General features: G+C 57.1%; 1 protein-coding gene across 1 annotated transcript; it reads right to left on the bottom strand.

Annotated features, from left to right (window-relative positions):
- Positions 1–1253: 1253 nt before the first annotated feature.
- Positions 1254–24065, bottom strand: LOC136995194 (uncharacterized; the record flags this gene model as incomplete). The annotated part of the gene is made up of 17 exons (XM_067315007.1): positions 1254–1404; positions 1454–1497; positions 1638–1703; positions 2739–2792; positions 3819–3869; positions 4359–4436; positions 4914–4973; positions 5259–5637; positions 6069–6079; positions 9897–9950; positions 10575–10622; positions 13080–13151; positions 14511–14570; positions 18051–18110; positions 20229–20282; positions 21564–21647; positions 24009–24065. Coding segments are annotated over 17 exons (1383 nt in total), but the record flags the coding sequence as incomplete, so codon positions are not given.
- Positions 24066–24371: the final 306 nt, after the last annotated feature.

Raw genomic sequence — 24371 nt, 5'->3', positions numbered from 1 at the left:
GTGGTGCGTTCTGATGCATCTGTGGTAGTGGTGAGGCGAGTGGAAGCCGAGGTCGGAGAGGTATTAGTGATGAGGGTTGATGCTGAAATGTCGGTGGTGTGTTCTGAGGCACCTTTGGTAGTGGTGAGGATAGTGGAAGCGGAATTAGGAGAGGTGCTGGTGGTGAGGGTGGATGGAGAGGCGTCCATGGTGGTCTTGGAGGTGTCTGTGGTGGATGGAGAGGTTGCAGGGGCAGAGGTGCCTGTGGGGAATGAAGTGGTATCCCTGCTCGTTGTCTCAGCTGTGGTCCTTGTGGTGTGTGTGGCCACGGTGGTGGTTGCTGAGGTGGGAGAGATGACAGTGGATGGAGAAGTGTCGGTGGTGGGTTCTGAGGCACCTGTGGTAGTGGTGAGGATAGTGGAAGTCGAGGTGGGAGAGGTGCTGGTGAAGAGGCTGGGTGAGGTAGTGTCGGTGGTGGGTTCTGAGGCACCTTTGGTAGTGGTGAGGATAGTGGAAGTCGAGGTGGGAGAGGTGCTGGTGGTGAGTGTGGCCGGAGAAGTCTCTGTGGTGCGTTCTGATGCATCTGTGGTAGTGGTGAGGCGAGTGGAAGCCGAGGTCGGAGAGGTATTAGTGATGAGGGTTGATGCTGAAATGTCGGTGGTGTGTTCTGAGGCACCTTTGGTAGTGGTGAGGATAGTGGAAGCGGAATTAGGAGAGGTGCTGGTGGTGAGGGTGGATGGAGAGGCGTCCATGGTGGTCTTGGAGGTGTGTGTGGTGGATGGAGAGGCGTCCATGGTGGTCTTGGAGGTGTGTGTGGTGGATGGAGAGGCGTCCATGGTGGTCTTGGAGGTGTGTGTGGTGGATGCAGAGGTGGCAGGGGCAGAGGTGTCTGTGGGGAATGAAGTGGCATCCCTGCTCGTTGTCTCAGCTGTGGTGCTTGTGGTGTGTGTGGCCACGGTGGTGGTTGCTGAGGTGGGAGAGATGACAGTGGGTGGAGAAGTGCCAGTGGTGGATTCTGAGGCACCTTTCGTAGTGGTGAGGATAGTTGAAGCAGAATTAGGAGAGGTGCTGGTGATGAGGGTGGATGGAGAGGCGTCCATGGTGGTCTTGGAGGTGTGTGTGGTGGATGCAGAGGTGGCAGGGGCAGAGGTTTCTGTGGGGAATGAAGTGGCATCCCTGCTCGTTGTCTCAGCTGTGGTGCTTGTGGTGTGTGTGGCCACGGTGGTGGTTGCTGAGGTGGGAGAGATGACAGTGGATGGAGAAGTTTCGGTGGTGGGTTCTGATGCACCTGTGGTAGTGGTGAGGATAGTGGAAGTCGAGGTGGGAGAGGTGCTGGTGAAGAGGCTGGCTGAGGTAGTGTCGGTGGTGGGTGCTGAGGCACCTGTAGTGGTGGTGAGGATAGCAGAAGCAGTGGTGTGAGAGGTGCTGGTGATGAAGGTTGATGGAGAAGTGTCTGTGGTGGGTTCTGAGGCACCTGTGGTAGTGGTGAGGATAGTGGAAGTCGAGGTGGGAGAGGTGCTGGTGAAGAGGGTGTCTGGAGAAGTGTCGGTGGTGTGTTCTGAGGCACCTTTGGTCGTGGTGAGGATAGTGGAAGCAGAATTAGGAGAGGTGCTGGTGGTGAGTGTGGCCGGAGAAGTCTCTGTGGTGCGTTCTGATGCATCTGTGGTAGTGGTGAGGCGAGTGGAAGCCGAGGTCGGAGAGGTATTAGTGATGAGGGTTGATGCTGAAATGTCGGTGGTGGCTTCTGAGGCACCTTTGGTAGTGGTGAGGATAGTGGAAGCGGAAGTAGGAGAGGTGCTGGTGATGAGGGTGGATGGAGAGGCGTCCATGGTGGTCTTGGAGGTGTCTGTGGTGGATGCAGAGGTGGCAGGGGCAGAGGTTTCTGTGGGGAATGAAGTGGCATCCCTGCTCGTTGTCTCAGCTGTGGTGCTTGTGGTGTGTGTGGCCACGGTGGTGGTTGCTGAGGTGGGAGAGATGACAGTGGATGGAGAAGTGTCGGTGGTGTGTTCTGAGGCACCTTTGGTAGTGGTGAGGATAGTGGAAGCGGAATTAGGAGAGGTGCTGGTGATGAGGGTGGATGGAGAGGCGTCCATGGTGGACTTGGAGGTGTGTGTGGTGGATGGAGAGGCGTCCATGGTGGTCTTGGAGGTGTGTGTGGTGGATGCAGAGGTGGCAGGGGCAGAGGTGTCTGTGGGGAATGAAGTGGCATCCCTGCTCGTTGTCTCAGCTGTGGTGCTTGTGGTGTGTGTGGCCACGGTGGTGGTTGCTGAGGTGGGAGAGATGACAGTGGGTGGAGAAGTGCCAGTGGTGGATTCTGAGGCACCTTTCGTAGTGGTGAGGATAGTTGAAGCAGAATTAGGAGAGGTGCTGGTGAAGAGGGTGTCTGGAGAGGTGTCGGTGGTGGGTTCTGAGGCACCTGTGGTAGTGGTGAGGATAGTGGAAGTCGAGGTGGGAGAGGTGCTGGTGAAGAGGGTGTCTGGAGAAGTGTCTGTGGTGGGTTCTGAGGCACCTTTGGTCGTGGTGAGGATAGTTGAAGCGGAATTAGGAGAGGTGCTGGTGATGAGGGTGGATGGAGAGGCGTCCATGGTGGTCTTGGAGGTGTCTGTGGTGGATGCAGAGGTGGCAGGGGCAGAGGTTTCTGTGGGGAATGAAGTGGCATCCCTGCTCGTTGTCTCAGCTGTGGTGCTTGTGGTGTGTGTGGCCATGGTGGTGGTTGCTGAGGTGGGAGAGATGGCAGTGGATGGAGAAGTGTCGGTGGTGGGTTCTGAGGCACCTGTGGTAGTGGTGAGGATAGTGGAAGTCGAGGTGGGAGAGGTGCTGGTGGTGAGTGTGGCCGGAGAAGTCTCTGTGGTGCGTTCTGATGCATCTGTGGTAGTGGTGAGGCGAGTGGAAGCCGAGGTCGGAGAGGTATTAGTGATGAGGGTTGATGCTGAAATGTCGGTGGTGTGTTCTGAGGCACCTTTGGTAGTGGTGAGGATAGTGGAAGCGGAATTAGGAGAGGTGCTGGTGATGAGGGTGGATGGAGAGGCGTCCATGGTGGTCTTGGAGGTGTGTGTGGTGGATGGAGATGCGTCCATGGTGGTCTTGGAGGTGTGTGTGGTGGATGCAGAGGTGGCAGGGGCAGAGGTTTCTGTGGGGAATGAAGTGGCATCCCTGCTCGTTGTCTCAGCTGTGGTGCTTGTGGTGTGTGTGGCCACGGTGGTGGTTGCTGAGGTGGGAGAGATGACAGTGGATGGAGAAGTGTCGGTGGTGGATTCTGAGGCACCTGTGGTAGTGGTGAGGATAGTGGAAGTCGAGGTGGGAGAGGTGCTGGTGGTGAGTGTGGCCGGAGAAGTCTCTGTGGTGCGTTCTGATGCATCTGTGGTAGTGGTGAGGCGAGTGGAAGCCGAAGTCGGAGAGGTATTAGTGATGAGGGTTGATGCTGAAATGTCGGTGGTGTGTTCTGAGGCACCTTTGGTAGTGGTGAGGATAGTGGAAGCGGAATTAGGAGAGGTGCTGGTGCTGAGGGTGGATGGAGAGGCGTCCATGGTGGTCTTGGAGGTGTGTGTGGTGGATGGAGAGGCGTCCATGGTGGTCTTGGAGGTGTGTGTGGTGGATGCAGAGGTGGCAGGGGCAGAGGTTTCTGTGGGGAATGAAGTGGCATCCCTGCTCGTTGTCTCAGCTGTGGTGCTTGTGGTGTGTGTGGCCACGGTGGTGGTTGCTGAGGTGGGAGAGATGACAGTGGATGGAGAAGTGTCGGTGGTGGATTCTGAGGCACCTGTGGTAGAGGTGAGGATAGTGGAAGTCGAGGTGGGAGAGGTGCTGGTGAAGAGGCTGGGTGAGGTAGTGTCGGTGGTGGGTTCTGAGGCACCTTTGGTAGTGGTGAGGATAGTGGAAGTCGAGGTGGGAGAGGTGCTGGTGGTGAGTGTGGCCGGAGAAGTCTCTGTGGTGCGTTCTGATGCATCTGTGGTAGTGGTGAGGCGAGTGGAAGCCGAGGTCGGAGAGGTATTAGTGATGAGGGTTGATGCTGAAATGTCGGTGGTGTGTTCTGAGGCACCTGTGGTAGTGGTGAGGATAGTGGAAGCGGAATTAGGAGAGGTGCTGGTGCTGAGGGTGGATGGAGAGGCGTCCATGGTGGTCTTGGAGGTGTCTGTGGTGGATGCAGAGGTGGCAGGGGCAGAGGTTTCTGTGGGGAATGAAGTGGTATCCCTGCTCGTTGTCTCAGCTGTGGTCCTTGTGGTGTGTGTGTCCACGGTGGTGGTTGCTGAGGTGGGAGAGATGACAGTGGATGGAGAAGTGTCGGTGGTGGATTCTGAGGCACCTGTGGTAGTGGTGAGGATAGTGGAAGTCGAGGTGGGAGAGGTGCTGGTGAAGAGGCTGGGTGAGGTAGTGTCGGTGGTGGGTTCTGAGGCACCTTTGGTAGTGGTGAGGATAGTGGAAGTCGAGGTGGGAGAGGTGCTGGTGGTGAGTGTGGCCGGAGAAGTCTCTGTGGTGCGTTCTGATGCACCTGTGGTAGTGGTGAGGCGAGTGGAAGCCGAGGTCGGAGAGGTATTAGTGATGAGGGTTGATGCTGAAATGTCGGTGGTGTGTTCTGAGGCACCTTTGGTAGTGGTGAGGATAGTGGAAGCGGAATTAGGAGAGGTGCTGGTGGTGAGGGTGGATGGAGAGGCGTCCATGGTGGTCTTGGAGGTGTCTGTGGTGGATGGAGAGGTGGCAGGGGCAGAGGTTTCTGTGGGGAATGAAGTGGCATCCCTGCTCGTTGTCTCAGCTGTGGTCCTTGTGGTGTGTGTGGCCACGGTGGTGGTTGCTGAGGTGGGAGAGATGACAGTGGATGGAGAAGTGTCGGTGGTGGGTTCTGAGACACCTGTGGTAGTGGTGAGGATAGTGGAAGTCGAGGTGGGAGAGGTGCTGGTGGTGAGTGTGGCCGGAGAAGTCTCTGTGGTGCGTTCTGATGCATCTGTGGTAGTGGTGAGGCGAGTGGAAGCCGAGGTCGGAGAGGTATTAGTGATGAGGGTTGATGCTGAAATGTCGGTGGTGTGTTCTGAGGCACCTTTGGTAGTGGTGAGGATAGTGGAAGCGGAATTAGGAGAGGTGCTGGTGCTGAGGGTGGATGGAGAGGCGTCCATGGTGGACTTGGAGGTGTGTGTGGTGGATGGAGAGGCGTCCATGGTGGTCTTGGAGGTGTGTGTGGTGGATGCAGAGGTGGCAGGGGCAGAGGTTTCTGTGGGGAATGAAGTGGCATCCCTGCTCGTTGTCTCAGCTGTGGTGCTTGTGGTGTGTGTGGCCACGGTGGTGGTTGCTGAGGTGGGAGAGATGGCAGTGGATGGAGAAATGTCGGTGGTGGATTCTGAGGCACCTGTGGTAGTGGTGAGGATAGTGGAAGTCGAGGTGGGAGAGGTGCTGGTGAAGAGGCTGGGTGAGGTAGTGTTGGTGGTGGGTGCTGAGGCACCTGTAGCAGTGGTGAGGATAGCAGAAGCAGTGGTGTGAGAGGTGCTGCTGATGAAGGTTGATGGAGAAGTGTCTGTGGTGGGTTCTGATGCACCTGTGGTAGTGGTTAGGATAGTAGAAGGCGAGGTGAGAGAGGTGCTGGTGAAGAGGGTGTCTGGAGAGGTGTCGGTGGTGGGTTCTGAGGCACCTGTGGTAGTGGTGAGGATAGTGGAAGTCGAGGTGGGAGAGGTGCTGGTGAAGAGGGTGTCTGGAGAAGTGTCGGTGGTTGGTTCTGAGGCACCTGTGGTAGTGGTGAGGATAGTGGAAGTCGAGGTGGGAGAGGTGCTGGTGAAGAGGGTGTCTGGAGAAGTGTCGGTGGTTGGTTCTGAGGCACCTGTGGTAGTGGTGAGGATAGTGGAAGTCGAGGTGGGAGAGGTGCTGGTGGTGAGTGTGGCCGGAGAAGTCTCTGTGGTGCGTTCTGATGCACCTGTGGTAGTGGTGAGGCGAGTGGAAGCGGAATTAGGAGAGGTGCTGGTGATGAGGGTGGATGGAGAGGCGTCCATGGTGGTCTTGGAGATGTTTGTGGTGGATGCAGAGGTGGCAGGGGCAGAGGTTTCTGTGGGGAATGAAGAGGCATCCCTGATGGTCGTCTCAGCTGTGGTGCTTGTGGTGTGTGTGGCCACGGTGGTGGTTGCTGAGGTGGGAGAGATGACAGTGGATGGAGAAGTGTCGGTGGTGGATTCTGAGGCACCTGTGGTAGTGGTGAGGATAGTGGAAGTCGAGGTGGGAGAGGTGCTGGTGGTGAGTGTGGCCGGAGAAGTCTCTGTGGTGCGTTCTGATGCATCTGTGGTAGTGGTGAGGCGAGTGGAAGCCGAGGTCGGAGAGGTATTAGTGATGAGGGTTGATGCTGAAATGTCGGTGGTGTGTTCTGAGGCACCTTTGGTAGTGGTGAGGATAGTGGAAGCGGAATTAGGAGAGGTGCTGGTGATGAGGGTGGATGGAGAGGCGTCCATGGTGGTCTTGGAGGTGTCTGTGGTGGATGGAGAGGTTGCAGGGGCAGAGGTGCCTGTGGGGAATGAAGTGGTATCCCTGCTCGTTGTCTCAGCTGTGGTCCTTGTGGTGTGTGTGGCCACGGTGGTGGTTGCTGAGGTGGGAGAGATGACAGTGGATGGAGAAGTGTCGGTGGTGGGTTCTGAGGCACCTGTGGTAGTGGTGAGGATAGTGGAAGTCGAGGTGGGAGAGGTGCTGGTGGTGAGTGTGGCCGGAGAAGTCTCTGTGGTGCGTTCTGATGCATCTGTGGTAGTGGTGAGGCGAGTGGAAGCCGAGGTCGGAGAGGTATTAGTGATGAGGGTTGATGCTGAAATGTCGGTGGTGTGTTCTGAGGCACCTTTGGTAGTGGTGAGGATAGTGGAAGCGGAATTAGGAGAGGTGCTGGTGCTGAGGGTGGATGGAGAGGCGTCCATGGTGGTCTTGGAGGTGTGTGTGGTGGATGGAGAGGCGTCCATGGTGGTCTTGGAGGTGTGTGTGGTGGATGGAGAGGCGTCCATGGTGGTCTTGGAGGTGTGTGTGGTGGATGCAGAGGTGGCAGGGGCAGAGGTGTCTGTGGGGAATGAAGTGGCATCCCTGCTCGTTGTCTCAGCTGTGGTGCTTGTGGTGTGTGTTGCCACGGTGGTGGTTGCTGAGGTGGGAGAGATGACAGTGGGTGGAGAAGTGCCAGTGGTGGATTCTGAGGCACCTTTCGTAGTGGTGAGGATAGTTGAAGCAGAATTAGGAGAGGTGCTGGTGATGAGGGTGGATGGAGAGGCGTCCATGGTGGTCTTGGAGGTGTGTGTGGTGGATGCAGAGGTGGCAGGGGCAGAGGTTTCTGTGGGGAATGAAGTGGCATCCCTGCTCGTTGTCTCAGCTGTGGTGCTTGTGGTGTGTGTGGCCACGGTGGTGGTTGCTGAGGTGGGAGAGATGACAGTGGATGGAGAAGTGTCGGTGGTGGATTCTGAGGCACCTGTGGTAGTGGTGAGGATAGTGGAAGTCGAGGTGGGAGAGGTGCTGGTGGTGAGTGTGGCCGGAGAAGTCTCTGTGGTGCGTTCTGATGCATCTGTGGTAGTGGTGAGGCGAGTGGAAGCCGAGGTCGGAGAGGTATTAGTGATGAGGGTTGATGCTGAAATGTCGGTGGTGTGTTCTGAGGCACCTGTGGTAGTGGTGAGGATAGTGGAAGCGGAATTAGGAGAGGTGCTGGTGATGAGGGTGGATGGAGAGGCGTCCATGGTGGTCTTGGAGGTGTGTGTGGTGGATGGAGAGGCGTCCATGGTGGTCTTGGAGGTGTGTGTGGTGGATGCAGAGGTGGCAGGGGCAGAGGTGTCTGTGGGGAATGAAGTGGCATCCCTGCTCGTTGTCTCAGCTGTGGTGCTTGTGGTGTGTGTGGCCACGGTGGTGGTTGCTGAGGTGGGAGAGATGACAGTGGGTGGAGAAGTGCCAGTGGTGGATTCTGAGGCACCTTTCGTAGTGGTGAGGATAGTGGAAGCAGAATTAGGAGAGGTGCTGGTGATGAGGGTGGATGGAGAGGCGTCCATGGTGGTCTTGGAGGTGTGTGTGGTGGATGCAGAGGTGGCAGGGGCAGAGGTTTCTGTGGGGAATGAAGTGGCATCCCTGCTCGTTGTCTCAGCTGTGGTGCTTGTGGTGTGTGTGGCCACGGTGGTGGTTGCTGAGGTGGGAGAGATGACAGTGGATGGAGAAGTGTCGGTGGTGGATTCTGAGGCACCTGTGGTAGTGGTGAGGATAGTGGAAGTCGAGGTGGGAGAGGTGCTGGTGAAGAGGCTGGGTGAGGTAGTGTCGGTGGTGGGTTCTGAGGCACCTTTGGTAGTGGTGAGGATAGTGGAAGTCGAGGTGGGAGAGGTGCTGGTGGTGAGTGTGGCCGGAGAAGTCTCTGTGGTGCGTTCTGATGCATCTGTGGTAGTGGTGAGGCGAGTGGAAGCCGAGGTCGGAGAGGTATTAGTGATGAGGGTTGATGCTGAAATGTCGGTGGTGTGTTCTGAGGCACCTGTGGTAGTGGTGAGGATAGTGGAAGCGGAATTAGGAGAGGTGCTGGTGATGAGGGTGGATGGAGAGGCGTCCATGGTGGTCTTGGAGGTGTCTGTGGTGGATGGAGAGGCGTCCATGGTGGTCTTGGAGGTGTGTGTGGTGGATGCAGAGGTGGCAGGGGCAGAGGTTTCTGTGGGGAATGAAGTGGCATCCCTGCTCGTTGTCTCAGCTGTGGTGCTTGTGGTGTGTGTTGCCACGGTGGTGGTTGCTGAGGTGGGAGAGATGACAGTGGATGGAGAAGTGTCGGTGGTGGATTCTGAGGCACCTGTGGTAGTGGTGAGGATAGTGGAAGTCGAGGTGGGAGAGGTGCTGGTGGTGAGTGTGGCCGGAGAAGTCTCTGTGGTGCGTTCTGATGCATCTGTGGTAGTGGTGAGGCGAGTGGAAGCCGAGGTCGGAGAGGTATTAGTGATGAGGGTTGATGCTGAAATGTCGGTGGTGTGTTCTGAGGCACCTTTGGTAGTGGTGAGGATAGTGGAAGCGGAATTAGGAGAGGTGCTGGTGCTGAGGGTGGATGGAGAGGCGTCCATGGTGGTCTTGGAGGTGTCTGTGGTGGATGGAGAGGCGTCCATGGTGGTCTTGGAGGTGTGTGTGGTGGATGCAGAGGTGGCAGGGGCAGAGGTGTCTGTGGGGAATGAAGTGGTATCCCTGCTCGTTGTCTCAGCTGTGGTCCTTGTGGTGCGTGTGGCCACGGTGGTGGTTGCTGAGGTGGGAGAGATGGCAGTGGATGGAGAAGTGTCGGTGGTGGATTCTGAGGCACCTGTGGTAGTGGTGAGGATAGTGGAAGTCGAGGTGGGAGAGGTGCTGGTGGTGAGTGTGGCCGGAGAAGTCTCTGTGGTGCGTTCTGATGCATCTGTGGTAGTGGTGAGGCGAGTGGAAGCCGAGGTCGGAGAGGTATTAGTGATGAGGGTTGATGCTGAAATGTCGGTGGTGTGTTCTGAGGCACCTTTGGTAGTGGTGAGGATAGTGGAAGCGGAATTAGGAGAGGTGCTGGTGATGAGGGTGGATGGAGAGGCGTCCATGGTGGTCTTGGAGGTGTGTGTGGTGGATGGAGAGGCGTCCATGGTGGTCTTGGAGGTGTGTGTGGTGGATGCAGAGGTGGCAGGGGCAGAGGTGTCTGTGGGGAATGAAGTGGCATCCCTGCTCGTTGTCTCAGCTGTGGTCCTTGTGGTGTATGTGGCCACGGTGGTGGTTGCTGAGGTGGGAGAGATGACAGTGGATGGAGAAGTGTCGGTGGTGGATTCTGAGGCACCTGTGGTAGTGGTGAGGATAGTGGAAGTCGAGGTGGGAGAGGTGCTGGTGAAGAGGCTGGGTGAGGTAGTGTCGGTGGTGGGTTCTGAGGCACCTGTGGTAGTGGTGAGGATAGTGGAAGTCGAGGTGGGAGAGGTGCTGGTGGTGAGTGTGGCCGGAGAAGTCTCTGTGGTGCGTTCTGATGCATCTGTGGTAGTGGTGAGGCGAGTGGAAGCCGAGGTCGGAGAGGTATTAGTGATGAGGGTTGATGCTGAAATGTCGGTGGTGTGTTCTGAGGCACCTTTGGTAGTGGTGAGGATAGTGGAAGCGGAATTAGGAGAGGTGCTGGTGATGAGGGTGGATGGAGAGGCGTCCATGGTGGTCTTGGAGGTGTGTGTGGTGGATGCAGAGGTGGCAGGGGCAGAGGTGTCTGTGGGGAATGAAGTGGCATCCCTGCTCGTTGTCTCAGCTGTGGTGCTTGTGGTGTGTGTGTCCACGGTGGTGGTTGCTGAGGTGGGAGAGATGACAGTGGATGGAGAAGTGTCGGTGGTGTGTTCTGAGGCACCTTTGGTAGTGGTGAGGATAGTGGAAGTCGAGGTGGGAGAGGTGCTGGTGGTGAGTGTGGCCGGAGAAGTCTCTGTGGTGCGTTCTGATGCATCTGTGGTAGTGGTGAGGCGAGTGGAAGCCGAGGTCGGAGAGGTATTAGTGATGAGGGTTGATGCTGAAATGTCGGTGGTGTGTTCTGAGGCACCTTTGGTAGTGGTGAGGATAGTGGAAGCGGAATTAGGAGAGGTGCTGGTGGTGAGGGTGGATGGAGAGGCGTCCATGGTGGTCTTGGAGGTGTCTGTGGTGGATGGAGAGGTGGCAGGGGCAGAGGTGTCTGTGGGGAATGAAGTGGCATCCCTGCTCGTTGTCTCAGCTGTGGTCCTTGTGGTGTGTGTGGCCACGGTGGTGGTTGCTGAGGTGGGAGAGATGACCGTGGGTGGAGAAGTGTCGGTGGTGGGTTCTGAGGCACCTGTGGTAGTGGTGAGGATAGTGGAAGTCGAGGTGGGAGAGGTGCTGGTGGTGAGTGTGGCCGGAGAAGTCTCTGTGGTGCGTTCTGATGCATCTGTGGTAGTGGTGAGGCGAGTGGAAGCCGAGGTCGGAGAGGTATTAGTGATGAGGGTTGATGCTGAAATGTCGGTGGTGTGTTCTGAGGCACCTTTGGTAGTGGTGAGGATAGTGGAAGCGGAATTAGGAGAGGTGCTGGTGATGAGGGTGGATGGAGAGGCGTCCATGGTGGTCTTGGAGGTGTGTGTGGTGGATGGAGAGGCGTCCATGGTGGTCTTGGAGGTGTGTGTGGTGGATGCAGAGGTGGCAGGGGCAGAGGTGTCTGTGGGGAATGAAGTGGCATCCCTGCTCGTTGTCTCAGCTGTGGTCCTTGTGGTGTGTGTGGCCACGGTGGTGGTTGCTGAGGTGGGAGAGATGACAGTGGGTGGAGAAGTGTCGGTGGTGGATTCTGAGTCACCTTTCGTAGTGGTGAGGATAGTTGAAGCAGAATTAGGAGAGGTGCTGGTGATGAGGGTGGATGGAGAGGCGTCCATGGTGGTCTTGGAGGTGTGTGTGGTGGATGCAGAGGTGGCAGGGGCAGAGGTTTCTGTGGGGAATGAAGTGGCATCCCTGCTCGTTGTCTCAGCTGTGGTGCTTGTGGTGTGTGTGGCCACGGTGGTGGTTGCTGAGGTGGGAGAGATGACAGTGGATGGAGAAGTGTCGGTGGTGGATTCTGAGGCACCTGTGGTAGAGGTGAGGATAGTGGAAGTCGAGGTGGGAGAGGTGCTGGTGAAGAGGCTGGGTGAGGTAGTGTCGGTGGTGGGTTCTGAGGCACCTTTGGTAGTGGTGAGGATAGTGGAAGTCGAGGTGGGAGAGGTGCTGGTGGTGAGTGTGGCCGGAGAAGTCTCTGTGGTGCGTTCTGATGCATCTGTGGTAGTGGTGAGGCGAGTGGAAGCCGAGGTCGGAGAGGTATTAGTGATGAGGGTTGATGCTGAAATGTCGGTGGTGTGTTCTGAGGCACCTTTGGTAGTGGTGAGGATAGTGGAAGCGGAATTAGGAGAGGTGCTGGTGATGAGGGTGGATGGAGAGGCGTCCATGGTGGTCTTGGAGGCGTGTGTGGTGGATGGAGAGGCGTCCATGGTGGTCTTGGAGGTGTGTGTGGTGGATGGAGAGGCGTCCATGGTGGTCTTGGAGGTGTGTGTGGTGGATGCAGAGGTGGCAGGGGCAGAGGTTTCTGTGGGGAATGAAGTGGCATCCCTGCTCGTTGTCTCAGCTGTGGTCCTTGTGGTGTATGTGGCCACGGTGGTGGTTGCTGAGGTGGGAGAGATGACAGTGGATGGAGAAGTGTCGGTGGTGGATTCTGAGGCACCTGTGGTAGTGGTGAGGATAGTGGAAGTCGAGGTGGGAGAGGTGCTGGTGGTGAGTGTGGCCGGAGAAGTCTCTGTGGTGCGTTCTGATGCATCTGTGGTAGTGGTGAGGCGAGTGGAAGCCGAGGTCGGAGAGGTATTAGTGATGAGGGTTGATGCTGAAATGTCGGTGGTGTGTTCTGAGGCACCTTTGGTAGTGGTGAGGATAGTGGAAGCGGAATTAGGAGAGGTGCTGGTGATGAGGGTGGATGGAGAGGCGTCCATGGTGGTCTTGGAGGTGTCTGTGGTGGATGCAGAGGTGGCAGGGGCAGAGGTTTCTGTGGGGAATGAAGTGGCATCCCTGCTCGTTGTCTCAGCTGTGGTGCTTGTGGTGTGTGTGTCCACGGTGGTGGTTGCTGAGGTGGGAGAGATGACAGTGGATGGAGAAGTGTCGGTGGTGTGTTCTGAGGCACCTTTGGTAGTGGTGAGGATAGTGGAAGTCGAGGTGGGAGAGGTGCTGGTGGTGAGTGTGGCCGGAGAAGTCTCTGTGGTGCGTTCTGATGCATCTGTGGTAGTGGTGAGGCGAGTGGAAGCCGAGGTCGGAGAGGTATTAGTGATGAGGGTTGATGCTGAAATGTCGGTGGTGTGTTCTGAGGCACCTTTGGTAGTGGTGAGGATAGTGGAAGCGGAATTAGGAGAGGTGCTGGTGGTGAGGGTGGATGGAGAGGCGTCCATGGTGGTCTTGGAGGTGTGTGTGGTGGATGCAGAGGTGGCAGGGGCAGAGGTGTCTGTGGGGAATGAAGTGGCATCCCTGCTCGTTGTCTCAGCTGTGGTCCTTGTGGTGTGTGTGGCCACGGTGGTGGTTGCTGAGGTGGGAGAGATGACCGTGGGTGGAGAAGTGTCGGTGGTGGGTTCTGAGGCACCTGTGGTAGTGGTGAGGATAGTGGAAGTCGAGGTGGGAGAGGTGCTGGTGGTGAGTGTGGCCGGAGAAGTCTCTGTGGTGCGTTCTGATGCATCTGTGGTAGTGGTGAGGCGAGTGGAAGCCGAGGTCGGAGAGGTATTAGTGATGAGGGTTGATGCTGAAATGTCGGTGGTGTGTTCTGAGGCACCTTTGGTAGTGGTGAGGATAGTGGAAGCGGAATTAGGAGAGGTGCTGGTGCTGAGGGTGGATGGAGAGGCGTCCATGGTGGTCTTGGAGGTGTCTGTGGTGGATGGAGAGGCGTCCATGGTGGTCTTGGAGGTGTGTGTGGTGGATGCAGAGGTGGCAGGGGCAGAGGTGTCTGTGGGGAATGAAGTGGCATCCCTGCTCGTTGTCTCAGCTGTGGTCCTTGTGGTGTGTGTGGCCACGGTGGTGGTTGCTGAGGTGGGAGAGATGACAGTGGGTGGAGAAGTGTCGGTGGTGGATTCTGAGTCACCTTTCGTAGTGGTGAGGATAGTTGAAGCAGAATTAGGAGAGGTGCTGGTGATGAGGGTGGATGGAGAGGCGTCCATGGTGGTCTTGGAGGTGTGTGTGGTGGATGCAGAGGTGGCAGGGGCAGAGGTTTCTGTGGGGAATGAAGTGGCATCCCTGCTCGTTGTCTCAGCTGTGGTGCTTGTGGTGTGTGTGGCCACGGTGGTGGTTGCTGAGGTGGGAGAGATGACAGTGGATGGAGAAGTGTCGGTGGTGGATTCTGAGGCACCTGTGGTAGAGGTGAGGATAGTGGAAGTCGAGGTGGGAGAGGTGCTGGTGAAGAGGCTGGGTGAGGTAGTGTCGGTGGTGGGTTCTGAGGCACCTTTGGTAGTGGTGAGGATAGTGGAAGTCGAGGTGGGAGAGGTGCTGGTGGTGAGTGTGGCCGGAGAAGTCTCTGTGGTGCGTTCTGATGCATCTGTGGTAGTGGTGAGGCGAGTGGAAGCCGAGGTCGGAGAGGTATTAGTGATGAGGGTTGATGCTGAAATGTCGGTGGTGTGTTCTGAGGCACCTTTGGTAGTGGTGAGGATAGTGGAAGCGGAATTAGGAGAGGTGCTGGTGATGAGGGTGGATGGAGAGGCGTCCATGGTGGTCTTGGAGGTGTCTGTGGTGGATGGAGAGGCGTCCATGGTGGTCTTGGAGGTGTGTGTGGTGGATGCAGAGGTGGCAGGGGCAGAGGTTTCTGTGGGGAATGAAGTGGCATCCCTGCTCGTTGTCTCAGCTGTGGTCCTTGTGGTGTATGTGGCCACGGTGGTGGTTGCTGAGGTGGGAGAGATGACAGTGGATGGAGAAGTGTCGGTGGTGGATTCTGAGGCACCTGTGGTAGAGGTGAGGATAGTGGAAGTCGAGGTGGGAGAGGTGCTGGTGAAGAGGCTGGGTGAGGTAGTGTCGGTGGTGGGTTCTGAGGCACCTTTGGTAGTGGTGAGGATAGTGGAAGTCGAGGTGGGAGAGGTGCTGGTGGTGAGTGTGGCCGGAGAAGTCTCTGTGGTGCGTTCTGATGCATCTGTGGTAGTGGTGAGGCGAGTGGAAGCCGAGGTCGGAGAGGTATTAGTGATGAGGGTTGATGCTGAAATGTCGGTGGTGTGTTCTGAGGCACCTTTGGTAGTGGTGAGGATAGTGGAAGCGGAATTAGGAGAGGTGCTGGTGATGAGGGTGGATGGAGAGGCGTCCGTGGTGGTCTTGGAGGTGTGTGTGGTGGATGCAGAGGTGGCAGGGGCAGAGGTTTCTGTGGGGAATGAAGTGGCATCCCTGCTCGTTGTCTCAGCTGTGGTCCTTGTGGTGCGTGTGGTCACGCTGGTGGTTGCTGAGGTGGGAGAGATGACAGTGGATGGAGAAGTGTCGGTGGTGGATTCTGAGGCACCTGTGGTAGTGGTGAGGATAGTGGAAGTCGAGGTGGGAGAGGTGCTGGTGAAGAGGCTGGGTGAGGTAGTGTCGGTGGTGGGTTCTGAGGCACCTGTGGTAGTGGTGAGGATAGTGGAAGTCGAGGTGGGAGAGGTGCTGGTGGTGAGTGTGGCCGGAGAAGTCTCTGTGGTGCGTTCTGATGCATCTGTGGTAGTGGTGAGGCGAGTGGAAGCCGAGGTCGGAGAGGTATTAGTGATGAGGGTTGATGCTGAAATGTCGGTGGTGTGTTCTGAGGCACCTTTGGTAGTGGTGAGGATAGTGGAAGCGGAATTAGGAGAGGTGCTGGTGCTGAGGGTGGATGGAGAGGCGTCCATGGTGGTCTTGGAGGTGTGTGTGGTGGATGGAGAGGCGTCCATGGTGGTCTTGGAGGTGTGTGTGGTGGATGCAGAGGTGGCAGGGGCAGAGGTGTCTGTGGGGAATGAAGTGGCATCCCTGCTCGTTGTCTCAGCTGTGGTGCTTGTGGTGTGTGTGGCCACGGTGGTGGTTGCTGAGGTGGGAGAGATGACAGTGGATGGAGAAGTGTCGGTGGTGTGTTCTGAGGCACCTTTGGTAGTGGTGAGGATAGTGGAAGTCGAGGTGGGAGAGGTGCTGGTGGTGAGTGTGGCCGGAGAAGTCTCTGTGGTGCGTTCTGATGCATCTGTGGTAGTGGTGAGGCGAGTGGAAGCCGAGGTCGGAGAGGTATTAGTGATGAGGGTTGATGCTGAAATGTCGGTGGTGTGTTCTGAGGCACCTTTGGTAGTGGTGAGGATAGTGGAAGCGGAATTAGGAGAGGTGCTGGTGATGAGGGTGGATGGAGAGGCGTCCATGGTGGTCTTGGAGGTGTGTGTGGTGGATGCAGAGGTGGCAGGGGCAGAGGTGTCTGTGGGGAATGAAGTGGCATCCCTGCTCGTTGTCTCAGCTGTGGTCCTTGTGGTGTGTGTGGCCACGGTGGTGGTTGCTGAGGTGGGAGAGATGACCGTGGGTGGAGAAGTGTCGGTGGTGGGTTCTGAGGCACCTGTGGTAGTGGTGAGGATAGTGGAAGTCGAGGTGGGAGAGGTGCTGGTGGTGAGTGTGGCCGGAGAAGTCTCTGTGGTGCGTTCTGATGCATCTGTGGTAGTGGTGAGGCGAGTGGAAGCCGAGGTCGGAGAGGTATTAGTGATGAGGGTTGATGCTGAAATGTCGGTGGTGTGTTCTGAGGCACCTTTGGTAGTGGTGAGGATAGTGGAAGCGGAATTAGGAGAGGTGCTGGTGATGAGGGTGGATGGAGAGGCGTCCATGGTGGTCTTGGAGGTGTGTGTGGTGGATGGAGAGGCGTCCATGGTGGTCTTGGAGGTGTGTGTGGTGGATGCAGAGGTGGCAGGGGCAGAGGTGTCTGTGGGGAATGAAGTGGCATCCCTACTCGTTGTCTCAGCTGTGGTCCTTGTGGTGTGTGTGGCCACGGTGGTGGTTGCTGAGGTGGGAGAGATGACAGTGGGTGGAGAAGTGTCGGTGGTGGATTCTGAGGTACCTTTCGTAGTGGTGAGGATAGTTGAAGCAGAATTAGGAGAGGTGCTGGTGATGAGGGTGGATGGAGAGGCGTCCATGGTGGTCTTGGAGGTGTGTGTGGTGGATGCAGAGGTGGCAGGGGCAGAGGTTTCTGTGGGGAATGAAGTGGCATCCCTGCTCGTTGTCTCAGCTGTGGTCCTTGTGGTGTGTGTGGCCACGGTGGTGGTTGCTGAGGTGGGAGAGATGACAGTGGGTGGAGAAGTGTCGGTGGTGGATTCTGAGGCACCTGTGGTAGAGGTGAGGATAGTGGAAGTCGAGGTGGGAGAGGTGCTGGTGGTGAGTGTGGCCGGAGAAGTCTCTGTGGTGCGTTCTGATGCATCTGTGGTAGTGGTGAGGCGAGTGGAAGCCGAGGTCGGAGAGGTATTAGTGATGAGGGTTGATGCTGAAATGTCGGTGGTGTGTTCTGAGGCACCTTTGGTAGTGGTGAGGATAGTGGAAGCGGAATTAGGAGAGGTGCTGGTGATGAGGGTGGATGGAGAGGCGTCCATGGTGGTCTTGGAGGTGTCTGTGGTGGATGGAGAGGCGTCCATGGTGGTCTTGGAGGTGTGTGTGGTGGATGCAGAGGTGGCAGGGGCAGAGGTGTCTGTGGGGAATGAAGTGGCATCCCTGCTCGTTGTCTCAGCTGTGGTGCTTGTGGTGTGTGTGGCCACGGTGGTGGTTGCTGAGGTGGGAGAGATGACAGTGGGTGGAGAAGTGCCAGTGGTGGATTCTGAGGCACCTTTCGTAGTGGTGAGGATAGTGGAAGCAGAATTAGGAGAGGTGCTGGTGATGAGGGTGGATGGAGAGGCGTCCATGGTGGTCTTGGAGGTGTGTGTGGTGGATGCAGAGGTGGCAGGGGCAGAGGTTTCTGTGGGGAATGAAGTGGCATCCCTGCTCGTTGTCTCAGCTGTGGTCCTTGTGGTGCGTGTGGTCACGCTGGTGGTTGCTGAGGTGGGAGAGATGACAGTGGATGGAGAAGTGTCGGTGGTGGATTCTGAGGCACCTGTGGTAGTGGTGAGGATAGTGGAAGTCGAGGTGGGAGAGGTGCTGGTGAAGAGGCTGGGTGAGGTAGTGTCGGTGGTGGGTTCTGAGGCACCTGTGGTAGTGGTGAGGATAGTGGAAGTCGAGGTGGGAGAGGTGCTGGTGGTGAGTGTGGCCGGAGAAGTCTCTGTGGTGCGTTCTGATGCATCTGTGGTAGTGGTGAGGCGAGTGGAAGCCGAGGTCGGAGAGGTATTAGTGATGAGGGTTGATGCTGAAATGTCGGTGGTGTGTTCTGAGGCACCTTTGGTAGTGGTGAGGATAGTGGAAGCGGAATTAGGAGAGGTGCTGGTGATGAGGGTGGATGGAGAGGCGTCCATGGTGGTCTTGGAGGTGTCTGTGGTGGATGCAGAGGTGGCAGGGGCAGAGGTTTCTGTGGGGAATGAAGTGGCATCCCTGCTCGTTGTCTCAGCTGTGGTGCTTGTGGTGTGTGTGGCCACGGTGGTGGTTGCTGAGGTGGGAGAGATGACAGTGGATGGAGAAGTGTCGGTGGTGTGTTCTGAGGCACCTTTGGTAGTGGTGAGGATAGTGGAAGTCGAGGTGGGAGAGGTGCTGGTGGTGAGTGTGGCCGGAGAAGTCTCTGTGGTGCGTTCTGATGCATCTGTGGTAGTGGTGAGGCGAGTGGAAGCCGAGGTCGGAGAGGTATTAGTGATGAGGGTTGATGCTGAAATGTCGGTGGTGTGTTCTGAGGCACCTTTGGTAGTGGTGAGGATAGTGGAAGCGGAATTAGGAGAGGTGCTGGTGGTGAGGGTGGATGGAGAGGCGTCCATGGTGGTCTTGGAGGTGTGTGTGGTGGATGCAGAGGTGGCAGGGGCAGAGGTGTCTGTGGGGAATGAAGTGGCATCCCTGCTCGTTGTCTCAGCTGTGGTCCTTGTGGTGTGTGTGGCCACGGTGGTGGTTGCTGAGGTGGGAGAGATGACCGTGGGTGGAGAAGTGTCGGTGGTGGGTTCTGAGGCACCTGTGGTAGTGGTGAGGATAGTGGAAGTCGAGGTGGGAGAGGTGCTGGTGGTGAGTGTGGCCGGAGAAGTCTCTGTGGTGCGTTCTGATGCATCTGTGGTAGTGGTGAGGCGAGTGGAAGCCGAGGTCGGAGAGGTATTAGTGATGAGGGTTGATGCTGAAATGTCGGTGGTGTGTTCTGAGGCACCTTTGGTAGTGGTGAGGATAGTGGAAGCGGAATTAGGAGAGGTGCTGGTGATGAGGGTGGATGGAGAGGCGTCCATGGTGGTCTTGGAGGTGTCTGTGGTGGATGGAGAGGCGTCCATGGTGGTCTTGGAGGTGTGTGTGGTGGATGCAGAGGTGGCAGGGGCAGAGGTTTCTGTGGGGAATGAAGTGGCATCCCTGCTCGTTGTCTCAGCTGTGGTCCTTGTGGTGTGTGTGGCCACGGTGGTGGTTGCTGAGGTGGGAGAGATGACAGTGGGTGGAGAAGTGTCGGTGGTGGATTCTGAGGCACCTGTGGTAGAGGTGAGGATAGTGGAAGTCGAGGTGGGAGAGGTGCTGGTGGTGAGTGTGGCCGGAGAAGTCTCTGTGGTGCGTTCTGATGCATCTGTGGTAGTGGTGAGGCGAGTGGAAGCCGAGGTCGGAGAGGTATTAGTGATGAGGGTTGATGCTGAAATGTCGGTGGTGTGTTCTGAGGCACCTTTGGTAGTGGTGAGGATAGTGGAAGCGGAATTAGGAGAGGTGCTGGTGATGAGGGTGGATGGAGAGGCGTCCATGGTGGTCTTGGAGGTGTCTGTGGTGGATGGAGAGGCGTCCATGGTGGTCTTGGAGGTGTGTGTGGTGGATGCAGAGGTGGCAGGGGCAGAGGTGTCTGTGGGGAATGAAGTGGCATCCCTGCTCGTTGTCTCAGCTGTGGTGCTTGTGGTGTGTGTGGCCACGGTGGTGGTTGCTGAGGTGGGAGAGATGACAGTGGGTGGAGAAGTGCCAGTGGTGGATTCTGAGGCACCTTTCGTAGTGGTGAGGATAGTGGAAGCAGAATTAGGAGAGGTGCTGGTGATGAGGGTGGATGGAGAGGCATCCATGGTGGTCTTGGAGGTGTGTGTGGTGGATGCAGAGGTGGCAGGGGCAGAGGTTTCTGTGGGGAATGAAGTGGCATCCCTGCTCGTTGTCTCAGCTGTGGTCCTTGTGGTGCGTGTGGTCACGCTGGTGGTTGCTGAGGTGGGAGAGATGACAGTGGATGGAGAAGTGTCGGTGGTGGATTCTGAGGCACCTGTGGTAGTGGTGAGGATAGTGGAAGTCGAGGTGGGAGAGGTGCTGGTGAAGAGGCTGGGTGAGGTAGTGTCGGTGGTGGGTTCTGAGGCACCTGTGGTAGTGGTGAGGATAGTGGAAGTCGAGGTGGGAGAGGTGCTGGTGGTGAGTGTGGCCGGAGAAGTCTCTGTGGTGCGTTCTGATGCATCTGTGGTAGTGGTGAGGCGAGTGGAAGCCGAGGTCGGAGAGGTATTAGTGATGAGGGTTGATGCTGAAATGTCGGTGGTGTGTTCTGAGGCACCTTTGGTAGTGGTGAGGATAGTGGAAGCGGAATTAGGAGAGGTGCTGGTGATGAGGGTGGATGGAGAGGCGTCCATGGTGGTCTTGGAGGTGTGTGTGGTGGATGGAGAGGCGTCCATGGTGGTCTTGGAGGTGTGTGTGGTGGATGCAGAGGTGGCAGGGGCAGAGGTGTCTGTGGGGAATGAAGTGGCATCCCTGCTCGTTGTCTCAGCTGTGGTGCTTGTGGTGTGTGTGTCCACGGTGGTGGTTGCTGAGGTGGGAGAGATGACAGTGGATGGAGAAGTGTCGGTGGTGGGTTCTGAGGCACCTGTGGTAGTGGTGAGGATAGTGGAAGTCGAGGTGGGAGAGGTGCTGGTGGTGAGTGTGGCCGGAGAAGTCTCTGTGGTGCGTTCTGATGCATCTGTGGTAGTGGTGAGGCGAGTGGAAGCCGAGGTCGGAGAGGTATTAGTGATGAGGGTTGATGCTGAAATGTCGGTGGTGTGTTCTGAGGCACCTTTGGTAGTGGTGAGGATAGTGGAAGCAGAATTAGGAGAGGTGCTGGTGATGAGGGTGGATGGAGAGGCGTCCATGGTGGTCTTGGAGGTGTCTGTGGTGGATGCAGAGGTGGCAGGGGCAGAGGTTTCTGTGGGGAATGAAGTGGCATCCCTGCTCGTTGTCTCAGCTGTGGTGCTTGTGGTGTGTGTGGCCACGGTGGTGGTTGCTGAGGTGGGAGAGATGACAGTGGATGGAGAAGTGTCGGTGGTGTGTTCTGAGGCACCTTTGGTAGTGGTGAGGATAGTGGAAGTCGAGGTGGGAGAGGTGCTGGTGGTGAGTGTGGCCGGAGAAGTCTCTGTGGTGCGTTCTGATGCATCTGTGGTAGTGGTGAGGCGAGTGGAAGCCGAGGTCGGAGAGGTATTAGTGATGAGGGTTGATGCTGAAATGTCGGTGGTGTGTTCTGAGGCACCTTTGGTAGTGGTGAGGATAGTGGAAGCGGAATTAGGAGAGGTGCTGGTGGTGAGGGTGGATGGAGAGGCGTCCATGGTGGTCTTGGAGGTGTGTGTGGTGGATGGAGAGGCGTCCATGGTGGTCTTGGAGGTGTGTGTGGTGGATGCAGAGGCGGCAGGGGCAGAGGTTTCTGTGGGGAATGAAGTGGCATCCCTGCTCGTTGTCTCAGCTGTGGTGCTTGTGGTGTGTGTGGCCACGGTGGTGGTTGCTGAGGTGGGAGAGATGACAGTGGATGGAGAAGTGTCGGTGGTGGATTCTGAGGCACCTGTGGTAGTGGTGAGGATAGTGGAAGTCGAGGTGGGAGAGGTGCTGGTGAAGAGGCTGGGTGAGGTAGTGTCGGTGGTGGGTTCTGAGGCACCTTTGGTAGTGGTGAGGATAGTGGAAGCGGAATTAGGAGAGGTGCTGGTGCTGAGGGTGGATGGAGAGGCGTCCATGGTGGTCTTGGAGGTGTGTGTGGTGGATGGAGAGGCGTCCATGGTGGTCTTGGAGGTGTGTGTGGTGGATGCAGAGGCGGCAGGGGCAGAGGTGTCTGTGGGGAATGAAGTGGCATCCCTGCTCGTTGTCTCAGCTGTGGTGCTTGTGGTGTGTGTGGCCACGGTGGTGGTTGCTGAGGTGGGAGAGATGACAGTGGATGGAGAAGTGTCGGTGGTGGATTCTGAGGCACCTGTGGTAGTGGTGAGGATAGTGGAAGTCGAGGTGGGAGAGGTGCTGGTGGTGAGTGTGGCCGGAGAAGTCTCTGTGGTGCGTTCTGATGCATCTGTGGTAGTGGTGAGGCGAGTGGAAGCCGAGGTCGGAGAGGTATTAGTGATGAGGGTTGATGCTGAAATGTCGGTGGTGTGTTCTGAGGCACCTTTGGTAGTGGTGAGGATAGTGGAAGCGGAATTAGGAGAGGTGCTGGTGATGAGGGTGGATGGAGAGGCGTCCGTGGTGGTCTTGGAGGTGTGTGTGGTGGATGCAGAGGTGGCAGGGGCAGAGGTTTCTGTGGGGAATGAAGTGGCATCCCTGCTCGTTGTCTCAGCTGTGGTCCTTGTGGTGTATGTGGCCACGGTGGTGGTTGCTGAGGTGGGAGAGATGACAGTGGATGGAGAAGTGTCGGTGGTGGATTCTGAGGCACCTGTGGTAGTGGTGAGGATAGTGGAAGTCGAGGTGGGAGAGGTGCTGGTGAAGAGGCTGGGTGAGGTAGTGTCGGTGGTGGGTTCTGAGGCACCTGTGGTAGTGGTGAGGATAGTGGAAGTCGAGGTGGGAGAGGTGCTGGTGGTGAGTGTGGCCGGAGAAGTCTCTGTGGTGCGTTCTGATGCATCTGTGGTAGTGGTGAGGCGAGTGGAAGCCGAGGTCGGAGAGGTATTAGTGATGAGGGTTGATGCTGAAATGTCGGTGGTGTGTTCTGAGGCACCTTTGGTAGTGGTGAGGATAGTGGAAGCGGAATTAGGAGAGGTGCTGGTGATGAGGGTGGATGGAGAGGCGTCCATGGTGGTCTTGGAGGTGTGTGTGGTGGATGGAGAGGCGTCCATGGTGGTCTTGGAGGTGTGTGTGGTGGATGCAGAGGTGGCAGGGGCAGAGGTGTCTGTGGGGAATGAAGTGGCATCCCTGCTCGTTGTCTCAGCTGTGGTGCTTGTGGTGTGTGTGGCCACGGTGGTGGTTGCTGAGGTGGGAGAGATGACAGTGGATGGAGAAGTGTCGGTGGTGGATTCTGAGGCACCTTTCGTAGTGGTGAGGATAGTTGAAGCAGAATTAGGAGAGGTGCTGGTGATGAGGGTGGATGGAGAGGCGTCCATGGTGGTCTTGGAGGTGTGTGTGTTGGATGCAGAGGTGGCAGGGGCAGAGGTTTCTGTGGGGAATGAAGTGGCATCCCTGCTCGTTGTCTCAGCTGTGGTCCTTGTGGTGTATGTGGCCACGGTGGTGGTTGCTGAGGTGGGAGAGATGACAGTGGATGGAGAAGTGTCGGTGGTGGATTCTGAGGCACCTGTGGTAGTGGTGAGGATAGTGGAAGTCGAGGTGGGAGAGGTGCTGGTGAAGAGGCTGGGTGAGGTAGTGTCGGTGGTGGGTTCTGAGGCACCTGTGGTAGTGGTGAGGATAGTGGAAGTCGAGGTGGGAGAGGTGCTGGTGGTGAGTGTGGCCGGAGAAGTCTCTGTGGTGCGTTCTGATGCATCTGTGGTAGTGGTGAGGCGAGTGGAAGCCGAGGTCGGAGAGGTATTAGTGATGAGGGTTGATGCTGAAATGTCGGTGGTGTGTTCTGAGGCACCTTTGGTAGTGGTGAGGATAGTGGAAGCGGAATTAGGAGAGGTGCTGGTGATGAGGGTGGATGGAGAGGCGTCCATGGTGGTCTTGGAGGTGTCTGTGGTGGATGGAGAGGCGTCCATGGTGGTCTTGGAGGTGTGTGTGGTGGATGCAGAGGTGGCAGGGGCAGAGGTGTCTGTGGGGAATGAAGTGGCATCCCTGCTCGTTGTCTCAGCTGTGGTGCTTGTGGTGTGTGTGGCCACGGTGGTGGTTGCTGAGGTGGGAGAGATGACAGTGGGTGGAGAAGTGTCGGTGGTGGATTCTGAGGCACCTTTCGTAGTGGTGAGGATAGTTGAAGCAGAATTAGGAGAGGTGCTGGTGATGAGGGTGGATGGAGAGGCGTCCATGGTGGTCTTGGAGGTGTCTGTGGTGGATGCAGAGGTGGCAGGGGCAGAGGTTTCTGTGGGGAATGAAGTGGCATCCCTGCTCGTTGTCTCAGCTGTGGTGCTTGTGGTGTGTGTGGCCACGGTGGTGGTTGCTGAGGTGGGAGAGATGACAGTGGATGGAGAAGTGTCGGTGGTGGATTCTGAGGCACCTGTGGTAGAGGTGAGGATAGTGGAAGTCGAGGTGGGAGAGGTGCTGGTGAAGAGGCTGGGTGAGGTAGTGTCGGTGGTGGGTTCTGAGGCACCTGTGGTAGTGGTGAGGATAGTGGAAGTCGAGGTGGGAGAGGTGCTGGTGGTGAGTGTGGCCGGAGAAGTCTCTGTGGTGCGTTCTGATGCATCTGTGGTAGTGGTGAGGCGAGTGGAAGCCGAGGTCGGAGAGGTATTAGTGATGAGGGTTGATGCTGAAATGTCGGTGGTGTGTTCTGAGGCACCTTTGGTAGTGGTGAGGATAGTGGAAGCGGAATTAGGAGAGGTGCTGGTGATGAGGGTGGATGGAGAGGCGTCCATGGTGGTCTTGGAGGTGTCTGTGGTGGATGGAGAGGCGTCCATGGTGGTCTTGGAGGTGTGTGTGGTGGATGCAGAGGTGGCAGGGGCAGAGGTGTCTGTGGGGAATGAAGTGGCATCCCTGCTCGTTGTCTCAGCTGTGGTGCTTGTGGTGTGTGTGGCCACGGTGGTGGTTGCTGAGGTGGGAGAGATGACAGTGGGTGGAGAAGTGCCAGTGGTGGATTCTGAGGCACCTTTCGTAGTGGTGAGGATAGTGGAAGCAGAATTAGGAGAGGTGCTGGTGATGAG

This window comes from Apteryx mantelli, chromosome 40 (genome assembly GCF_036417845.1).
Source record: "Apteryx mantelli isolate bAptMan1 chromosome 40, bAptMan1.hap1, whole genome shotgun sequence".
NCBI lineage: Eukaryota > Metazoa > Chordata > Aves > Apterygiformes > Apterygidae > Apteryx > Apteryx mantelli.
Note: the sequence above shows the minus strand (reverse complement) of the source record. Positions and strands in the feature narration are given on the sequence as shown.